At 36.1% G+C, this 10,632-nt stretch overlaps 2 protein-coding genes across 2 annotated transcripts; one reads left to right on the forward strand and one right to left on the reverse strand.

Annotated features, from left to right (window-relative positions):
- Positions 1–445: 445 nt before the first annotated feature.
- LOC123542510 (uncharacterized) lies at positions 446–3,588 on the forward strand. The gene has a single exon (XM_045328408.2). The coding sequence runs from the start codon at positions 688–690 to the stop codon at positions 1,666–1,668; it is 981 nt and encodes a 326-aa protein (XP_045184343.2). The 5' UTR covers positions 446–687; the 3' UTR covers positions 1,669–3,588.
- Positions 3,589–6,108: 2,520 nt separating this feature from the next.
- Positions 6,109–7,974, reverse strand: LOC123538677 (P2X purinoceptor 7-like). Its single transcript, XM_045322965.2, has 2 exons — positions 7,340–7,974; positions 6,109–6,554 (listed from the first exon to the last, which is right to left on the reverse strand). The coding sequence occupies exons 1-2, from the start codon at positions 7,783–7,785 to the stop codon at positions 6,389–6,391; spliced, it is 612 nt and encodes a 203-aa protein (XP_045178900.1). The 5' UTR covers positions 7,786–7,974; the 3' UTR covers positions 6,109–6,388.
- Positions 7,975–10,632: the final 2,658 nt, after the last annotated feature.

A 10,632-nucleotide genomic window follows, 5' to 3' on the forward strand; every position in this document is an offset into this window, starting at 1 on the left:
TATACGGTAAACTGCTCTGTCGCAACTTCCGAGGTAGTGCACGTCGCGATAAAAGAACACCAACAAAGGTGAGTGTCATCATATTTTCTGCCTTTTACAAGTAGTGTATCGAATATCAGAAATCGGGGAATGGTGGGCGATGTAGATATGATTTAACTTTACAGAGAACTTTAAAGGGGATTGAGCAACATTGAGCAGCCGCTTTTTCCATAATTATATTCATGTGTGAAGTACTTTTCCGCTTATGCAGAGATTATTATGTCCATGTACCCTTAATGCGAATTAATTTTTTCTTCGTACCGCTGTTTACCTGCAGTCCGCCATGTGTGAACGAATGACGTCAGTGCGCCCAAATATCGCGCATGCGCAATAACTTTTATCTTTCGCGGAATATTTCTCATTCTACCGGAAGTGCTGAAACTGTCAACATACATTCATCCGATACTGTTCAGTGGGGCAGCTTTTAGCCAAGTGAAACGTCTAACTGATCTGATGAAAATGACCTTCATTAGCGATTCATCATTTTCAAGAATCCAAGATAGTGTACTTGTGGGTGTGATTAACAGTATGTGGAAAGAACATCAGGAGGAAAATTTACACAAACTCAGCGGATCGGCAGTAATTGTGGCAGGCGACGGTCGTTGTGATTCACCTGGATTTAGTGCTAAGTAAGGAACTTACACACTTATGGATCTAAACACTAATTTGATATTAGACTTCTATATCACCCAGTGTACTGAAGCAGGAAACTCTGTAAATATGGAAAAATATGGTCTGAAAAAATGCATTGAAAACCTACTGGCTTCAGATGTTTCAATTGACACTCTAACTACTGACAGGTACGTCCAAATACGGTCCTTCTTGAAAAAGGAGTATCCAGAAATCAAACATCAGTTTGATGTGTGGCACATTGGTAAATCTGTCGGGAAGAAAATAAGCCAAAAGTCAAAAGTGAAAGGTTGTGAAAAACTTAAAGATTGGCGTAAATCCATTGTTAACCACTTATGGTATTCCTGTGCAACATGCGATGGTGATGAGGACATTCTAATCGAATGCTGGATATCTGTCTTGCAGCACATTACAAACGTTCATGTTTTCCCAGGTAATCATGTCACCGAATGCCGCCATGGCGTATTAGGGGAAGAAATCCAAAGAAAAACCAAATGGTTAAAGCCCAACAGTGCAGCCCATCTCGCCCTCAAGGAGATAGTGATTAACCCTAGACTTTTAAAAGACATAAGACAGTGTTCAAAATTTTGCCATACAGGGAACTTGGAGTCGTATCATTCACTGATGTTGAAGTACTGCCCAAAGCGACTTCATTACAGCATGGCAGTAATGAATGCACGGACTCAACTGGCAGCACTGGATCACAATTTTAATGTAAACAGATCACAGGCCACTATCAAAAAGGGACAGCGAAAGGGGGAAGCAAGATATCGGACTGAATGTCCCAAAATGTCTAAAGAGTGGGTAGCGAAAAAAGTGTATGAAGAGAAATCGTATGAACATGTTCACAAGTTGATGGACAGAGCTGTATTTAGTTTACAGAATAACCATTTACCAGAACGTCCCGTGAAACGAAGTCTTCCAAAAAACATTTCTGGGACAGAAAAACCAAACAAAGAGGAGATAATTAGAAAACGAGTATCTAGGTTTAGTTCTTAAAAAGAAAACTGTTTATTTGGTGAAAACATGGGTACGTTCAACTGATGTGTGTAGCAGTGTGATTTGCTGAAAGTTTCTTATCTTATGAATTGGAAAAAATCTATTAAATTAGAGATTACTGTCCTAGACAGGACTGGATTTATGTGATACCTTGTGTGTGTGTGTTTTTTTTTCTAAAGAAGATTGTTATCATGATTAGTTGTTTTTCGTAATGTACAGGAACTGAATTTGTACAGGTTTCATTAGGCGTGAAAAGAAAAATTGTTTGTTTCCGGTATCCTGACCTATCCTAAATTTTTGGACTGACCAAGAAAGTTTTTTGACCTTTGAGAATAACTTTTTTTCAACTTTTTGACAAAAAAATTCCTGATGCTCCAAAGGCATAACCCCTTATTTGTATTCATACTTCTGACACAAAAATAATTTCCGAGGTGTCTCCCTTAATAAAAAAAAATATTCCAAAAAAAAATTTCCTTCCTACCTTCCCTAATTTATTTAAGCATGTTACTGGAAACTAATTTTTTTTAGGCCTTATAAGTACATACAAATGAACTATAAAGTGTTATGGTTTTATTTTGCACTGTGGGGTAACCTATATGAATGTAAGGTATACTATTCCATGAGTATCTGTTGGAAATTGTACTTGATGCATCTTTACAACAGTAAAGCAGCATGTTCAGAAACTTTGGTTAAAAAAATAATATTTTAAAACAGTAACTGTTTTACTGGCAATGCATATATGCTGTAATTCTTAAAAGGTGTCTGTGTTAACCTTAGCAATGCTGGACACGACTAGTTCTGCCTTTGCGACCAATTTAGAAGATGATCAGCCTATCCATCTGTGCAGTCTGATCAAGATCTGCACTTTTCCCCATTTAGTCAGTATATTTTTGGTATGAACCCCTTTTGACAGATATGGACCAGTTTATTATAGAAATTAAGCAGGCTAAGGGTAAAAACATTTATTTAATGGGAGTGCAAGATATCTGTATAAATATGTTATGCAATCAAAATATTTAAGGTGTCGTAATTATTTAGCTTTTATATATTATTAAACTTTGAAATTCAAAAAAGTCTTTATCTGTGAACCAGTTGCTTTAAAATGATCAATTTGTTTAGATTGGTATCATGAAAAAGTTCAGTTGTATTTAATCCAGCTGTTCTTTTTATTTTATTCATTTATAAGTTCAAGTGTCAATTATCAGATTGTTGTTTTTATTTCTTACTGAGAATTTTTTACAGATTCTTTGTTATATGAACTATCATAAATTTTAGGTTAAAAACAGAATGTATTCTGGTGTGAAGCAACAAACCACTGTTTAGACTATTTGATAGCCATCTTTAAGTGGGCTAAAGTAGAAATATAGCAAAATTGAAATTTTATTTTTAATGTTATGTAAGAAAATAACTGAATGTGTACCGGTCTGTAGATGGAACTGTTTGACCGTAGACATTCATACATTGGGCAATAGTCCCGACTATTGTCTGACAGATCATTCAGTTTACATTATTTGAAGCTATTTTTCAGTGGTTTATCGAAATAAAACTAGGGAAATGTACTTGAAATTTCCACTTTTTTTCAGTCAGTGGGATTTTTTATTCATAGTTTTCAGTTTTTAAAGCACAAATCTATTTGAAAGGAAGAAAAAGATAAATATTCATGCTTCTGGGACAGATATTTGAATAGTCTACCAATAATTGGCTGTCTTATGGACAGTTCTTCTTCACTGACATTTGTACCTAATCTGTGATACTAGTATTTCAGTAAATAAAAATAATATCCTGTACTTGTATATACATATACATTTTACTATAATTAGATAAAATTTTGTAGATACTTGTATATATATATAAATAACTTCCAAGTTGTTTGTTGGCTGTGACAGCATCAATAAGCAGAAAAATATAATTAAGATTGAACTATTGTTGTTGTTGTTTTGTCTGTGCATACATCTCTGTGAGACAGAGATTTTCCTTTCTTGATTTTGTGACCACTCAGTGTCTGTCAACATTTTCTGATAAAGTCTGTTTGAAAACCACCAGGCAGAATTATACCAAACTTAAAAGGAATGATCCTTGGGTGGCCCCTTTTCAGAATTGTTCAAAGAGTTGAATTCCATGCAGAACTCTGGTTGCCATGGCAGCCAAAAGAAAACTTAAAAAAATGTTCTTGTACAAAACCAGAAGGCATAGAGCCTTGATATTTGGCATGTGACATCATCTTATGGTCCACCATGATAATTAATCAAATTGTGCCCCTTAGGTGAAAAGAGGCCCTGTCCGGGAGGGGGAGGTAGTATGAAGCATTGCCTTGTGGTCCGCTTCCAAGATTGTTCAAACTGTTACCCAGAGATGAAAAGAGGCCCTGCCCCGGGGTTCTCTAGTTATATACCCCCACAAAACAAACTTTGGGGTGGAGCGGAGAGAATATTGGAGTGAGCTTGGCAGTCGGTCCATTGGTTTTCGAGGGTTCTGGAGGATAACTCCTGAAAGGCTTGACCGATTTAAATAATTTTTATTACACAGGTGTAACATAAGAAAAATACAGGTCAGGTTTGAATTTGGGGTCAAAGGTCAAGGTCACAGTGACCCTGAACAGTTAAATAGTTTCCAGATGATAACTTGAGAATGCTTGGGCCTAGGATCATATATTTTGGCACATGGGTGTAACATCAAATACAGGTCAAGTTTTACTTTGAGGTCAGTAGATCAAAGGGTCAAGGTCACAGTGACTAGTAACAGTTACATGGTTTCCAGATGATAACTTTCGAATGCTTTGGTCTAGGATCATAAATTTTTGTACACTGATGTAACATGATAAAATATTGGTAAAGTTCAGAGTGACCCTAAACATTTAAACATTTTCCGGACAATAACTTGAATACTCTTCATGATGATCATGAAACTTCATAGTGAGGTTGACCATTACCAGCAGATGACCTCTGTTGCTTTTGAGTTCTGTAGGTCAAAGGTTAAACAAGTGCATTTGACATTGGCTTAGTTCTGTGACAAGGCCATATGTTTGGGGTATAATTTGTCACTGAATGTGACAACTCTAGTTTTACATATACTTGTATAGGAAAGAACTTCTAAAATCTTGCCTTAAAGTGCAAGGCATAGGCTTTTTGAAATTTGGATAACAGGTACAGTTTTGTACACTCATCTTTTAGTGACCATGAATGTGACCCAGGGCCAGATCCAGAAATTTCTGACTGTGGGGTTGGGGCACCAGTCTTGAACGAAGACATCAACGCCGAGGCGCGAGGTTTTTGAGGGGGCGCCTTTGCCCATGTTAGGTAGGGATTCAGGGGTCAGGTGCGGATCAGATTGACTCCCCCTGTAATTTTTTGAAGTACATGCATACAATGGTGGCCTCTGGTGCATTTTAGGTCTAAACTTTAAGGTATTGGAGGAGTATGATACTCCCATCTTGATTGGGGGATCTCCCCCTGGAAAGTTCTGAACTACTGGTATGAAATGGTGGCCTCTGGTGCATTTCTGGGTCTAAATTTTGAGGGGCATCTTTGATGAGTACAAGTCACTTCTCAGCCAACTGGGGGGGGGGGGGGGGGGGGGAGGGGCACGGGCCCCCTCGACCGGGCCTGGTGACCTACTGATCTACTAATATTATAACTTCAGTTTGATATTTGAAACATTTAGCATATTGAGTCAGGTGAGGGCTCCAGAGTCATCATGACCCTCTTGTTAACCATTCCAAATTATACTGATCAAAGCTTTTCAGACTGAAACTCTGGGTCTCAAAATTTTCAGTTAATGTTAATTTGTTTAAATGATAACACTTGCTATTTCAGGAAATTATATATCAACACATTAATTTATAAGGTGCAGATTATTCGCACTGCATTGTAATAGGAATGTTAAGTCGGTGTAAAAAGCTCATTAAAGCTTATGTTATTTGTTGTTACTCTCCGACTTTGTAAATAAATATTACTTGACTTGACTTGTTACAGCAAAAGTGATAAACTTTTGCATTAGATTTCATTTTTGCATGCTTTGTTGGCAAATAAAACACAGGCCCGAGTTATTAATTAGAACACATCTCAACAATTAAGTGTGTTGTATTTGCAAACAATGTACACAAAACTAAGATCAATTTGCATTTCTAATGTGGAATCCTTTTTTGAGGCCTAAATCAACTGAGTAAACCAATACAGCCAAATGTAGGCTATTTTGCGAAATGTGTTTCAAGACACTGTAAAAGCCGTCTGTATTTATAAAAACTGTTAAGTAGTGCAGACAAAGAATCTGAAGTCTTTTTTGTCCAGTTCTGGAACTGTTCTTCACAAGTATAAGACAACTTTGATCAGGATGATGGATGGGTACTGCAGCATTATCACCATGTAATTTTTGTATGCTTTAAGCAAATGGGTTGGTAATAGATCTTTACTTGCCAAGATTGTATGCAAACCAAAGAATAAATATACAAATCTTTTTTATTGTTACAAGTATAAATATCACGAACATACACGAAACAGTGTGTTCAAGTTAAAATGTCAAAATTTCACAAACAAAGTAAACAAAAATAATAGCTCTGATGTGGTAAATATGTAGTTATGTAACTTCTGGTCTAGATATACTGCTTGAAATATGTAAGAAAATTATTAACACTCAATTACAACACCATTTTATAAGTTATGCCATCAGTCATCACTTCACATCACTTCACAATAATTCTAGTGTTTCTTGGTTTGAAATCCAGTTAAGGAAATAAAAATCCAGTAAACTGTTCCTGACCCTCTTCTAAATGAGGATAGACGTCCCTGATACGACGTACCACACAAGATGGAATTGTTCTCCTGTTATGTCTGCCTAATTTTCCATGTATCCATAGAGTGAATTGTCTGTATGCAGTTAAGCGAAAGAATCTAGAAAATAAAAGAACAAAAAACAACTCATAAATACATGTATAATGGAAGTATGAATCATTTGCCCATACTAAATAAAGGTGTAGCATTACAATGTTTACTCTTGTAATACATTACTACATATTTGTAGGTAGTGGTAAATGTAAATACAGGTCATCTAATGCAAGCAATATAAATGGTTTTGGGCTAATGCCAGTTTTCAACAGTATTTCAGTCATTTAACGCCGGCCAGTCAATACAACCAGTGTTCCTGAATTCTGTACCAGTACAAATCTGTAAGTTAATGCCAACTTCAGCACACGAACCAGAGTTAAAGAACTAATGGTTTCAGGCACAATGTCGTTTATCAAGTAGTCACCGAGAACATACACCCTGCCCGGGGATCAAATTTATGACCTGCGATTCATAGACCAACTTTCTACCTACTGAGCTAAGCAGACAGGCTCGCAAAAGCAGTATATTGGTTTTCTCATGGAGCGGCTCAAATTTATTATATTGAATATACATTGTTCCTAAACCTATTTGAAAATCTATTATTCTATAGGACAGGTTGGCTACCATTTATCCGACAGCTAAGATGAAAAATGATCAGTCAAAGACTTCGATAAAAATTATAACACAGAACATATTGCTACACGTATATTATATACTACTGTATGGGTAGAGGTCCTATTACCTGACCAGTAACCACTTACAAAAAAAAAAATGGTAAATTCTGCGAATTTGTGACTTGCAAAACCTAAAAAATGAAACTATTTTCTATCACACAGTAGCAAAGTATTTACCTATCTGTCAGAGGATTTGGCAAATTAGTCCGGAACATGGAAGACACAGTAATGGCTGCAACACATAACACATCTCTATCCAGGCACAGGGTGTTGAACTTGGGGTGCTCACATATACATTCCTCCACAATATTGTCATCTTCTTCCTTGGTGAGCACATTCTGGATCTCTCTGCAACAGATGTTCTCAGTCTCTGTTCTCATAATGATGCAGTTACTACAACTGCACCAATCTAAATTGTCCATTCTCAGATTTCCTATTTCGATCTCTGGTTCGCCGTCGGATTCACTCTCATCACTTTCACTTAACTCGTCGCTACTGCCTACTTGCGGTTCAAATCGATAGCCAACGTACCCAATGCCATTATTTTCTGGAAATTCATCCCCAAACGAAGAATCTGAGTCAGAATTGTCGATATTTTCGGTGAAATTGTTGTTGGAAGCCATGTTCTGTTATTTTGATAAAGTGGAAGTGCGCGCGCAGGTTAATACTTCCGGGCACACTGACGTCATCGTCCCAGTCATGGCCGAATACATACGCTACGAGAAAGGCAAACAGGGGTAGTTAAATTTGATTTTAAACACTATTCGGCTTTTTTCTTAAACAAACCGTGTACTGTTTTCGAATTAAATAAGTCAAATACTTTCATTTTCATTTAAACTACAAAGTTGATGGAAACTCTTTAAGTTTGCTAATTCATTCTTTATTTATGGTCGTGGTGATGTTTACCAACAAGCTGATTTAGCAGTAAATTTGGCCATTTCGTCATGAAAGCACTTTCATTGTCAAATATTTACATTTTAACTAATATCAAGAAGCAAACCGAGTAGGCGTGAGATAGCTGTAAAATATACTATGCATTTCGAAATAAAATATGTACAGAAAATGGTTCGGGAGTAAAATTATTTACTTTTTATTGTGAGAGAAAGCTCTGTCGTGAAGGAGATAGTCATGTCGCTAAGGAGATAGCACTGTTGCATTAACAGTTTTGAGCAGTGTTGAATGTATCCGGATAGTAGTTATGTCCACTTACGAGACACAATTCTTTTATCTCATTTTTATATTTATACATCATTTGTATAATACATATTGAATATTTTCTTATATTTATTTTGCTTGTTTTTTATTTAGCGCCGTTTTAACAAGTACTTCTGGATTCAGCACCAGTACTAACTTGTTCTCAAGGAGAAGAATTTTATAAGACTTGTCTTCCATTCTTATCCTTTCCTAAGTTACAATATTCACTGTATGACTATATATCAATGTATATAATTACTATTTGGGAATAAATATGTTTAAACTAACTATCAAGTCCTCCTACAGACACATTGTAAAATAGTCTGGGGGTTCAAACTCAAAGCCCATGATCAACAGATCTTCAATTTCACTATTGATCTAAGCGTGCGGGCTATATTTTCTTACAATCGGCATGTGCTACTTTTTCTACAAAAAAAGATAAATTCAGTGAGAGAAAAATTGATGCGTGATGAAATTACCTTGTGAAAAGCAAGGGTTGCCTGTAACTTTTAAATTAGTGGAAGTGGCTCTGGTACTTGTTTACATTACCTGTTACACTATATTATATTTAGATATGATTTTACAAGGCTGAATATAATGATACCATAATTGCTTTTCGTTGAGGACACGACCAGTTTGTTTGTACGTGCCGGTGAATAAAATACACTTTGTACAAACATCAGAGTAGCTGTGACTTCATCATTGTACGAGCATGTTCAAATGCACTAATGAATCTAAAATCTGAAGGTTTTAAACAGTCATGCTGATTTACGAGCTAGATAAACTTTATAGGACAACTTAACGTGGAGGCTAATTATAATGCATTTAGTGTTTTAACAATGTACGCTTTCGATTAACAACCTCAGTTAAACATACAATTACTGTCTTAACTACTTTAAATTTAAGAACTTTCTTTATAATTGAAATTCTAATATTCTCGGCTAATTCATTTCTATCAATTTATCTTTTATTTGAGCCAATCAGACGTGTTTGTCGAAAGGGTCGTGATTTCAGATTTGAGTAAAATTATCTTTTTTTAGAATTTGAATTTTGTCATATTATGACGTAAGAGCATTAGCATCTTTAAATTGCGAAATTAGGAGAGAAAAAAAACATGTACTGTGAAATCATTTAAATTCGCTAGCATGAAATTGTGCGCAAACGGTAAAAAGGCAGTTTCGCGCGGGCTTTAATTCCTAAATCGCAAGCATCGCATTTTTCTCTATTATGTACCGCATGTCAATAAAAGTGACTTTGTGAAAAAATATGACAGTGCAACTGATAATTGGTGTTAAGTGACACTATGGTTTGGTGAAGTGTGAAAGAGTATAAAATAGTTTGAAGTCACTTGTCCAACCACTCTTAAGCAAACAATGGCAGGTGCAAATAATTACAAATGGACAGATCCAAAACTGTCAATCATTAATGTTTACATAAAACAGACTGTCCAATCAGGACTGCCAAATGCGATTGACCTAATTTACACAATAGACACGTGCGTTTAGTTTGTGATACCGCTTGTGATCACTTTACCTTGGTATGAATAGAACAGCAATAGAAGGAGGAGTTATGTGTAGGTTACTAACCGAGTAGGAGGTGTTCATGAATTGAAAATACCCACGCTCGTGCGAATCGTGTTTGCGCACGACCGCGAGTATTTTTAATTTATGAACACCGTTCTAGGAGGTAAGTAACTGACTTACATAATGTCATATTGATTGGTTACTTTTTATTAGCTCACCAGAGCACAAAGTGCTCAATGTGAGCTATTGTGACCGGTAATTGCCTGTCGTGCGTCGTGCGTAAACATTGCCTTGTGAACACTGTAGAAGCCACATTTGTGACCCAATCTTTATGAAACTTGGTCAGAATGTTAGTCTTGATGACCTCTAGGTCAATTTTGATCCATAACTGGATTATGTGGGGTCAAAAACTAGGTCAGTAGGCCAAATCAAAGGATAAGCTTGTGGTCAGTCTAGAGGTCATCAATCTAAATTTTATGAATATCCAGTGTAACATGCAGCCCCTACTGCGTACACAGGGTTTTTCTTTCAAATGACCAGGTGACCTAGTTTTTTATCCAAAATGATCCATATGTAAATTTTACCTAGATTTCATCCAGACAAACATTCTGATCAAAATGCATGAAGATCCGGTATAAAATACAGTTCCGGTTGCAAACACAGTTTGTTTCTTTAATTTTGTCTAGTGGCCTAGTTTTCAATCCAAGATAACCCATATTAAAAGTTGACCTACATGTAGATTTCATCAAGGCA

The sequence above is a fragment of the Mercenaria mercenaria genome, chromosome 7 (assembly GCF_021730395.1).
Source record: "Mercenaria mercenaria strain notata chromosome 7, MADL_Memer_1, whole genome shotgun sequence".
In the NCBI taxonomy this organism is placed as follows: domain Eukaryota; kingdom Metazoa; phylum Mollusca; class Bivalvia; order Venerida; family Veneridae; genus Mercenaria; species Mercenaria mercenaria.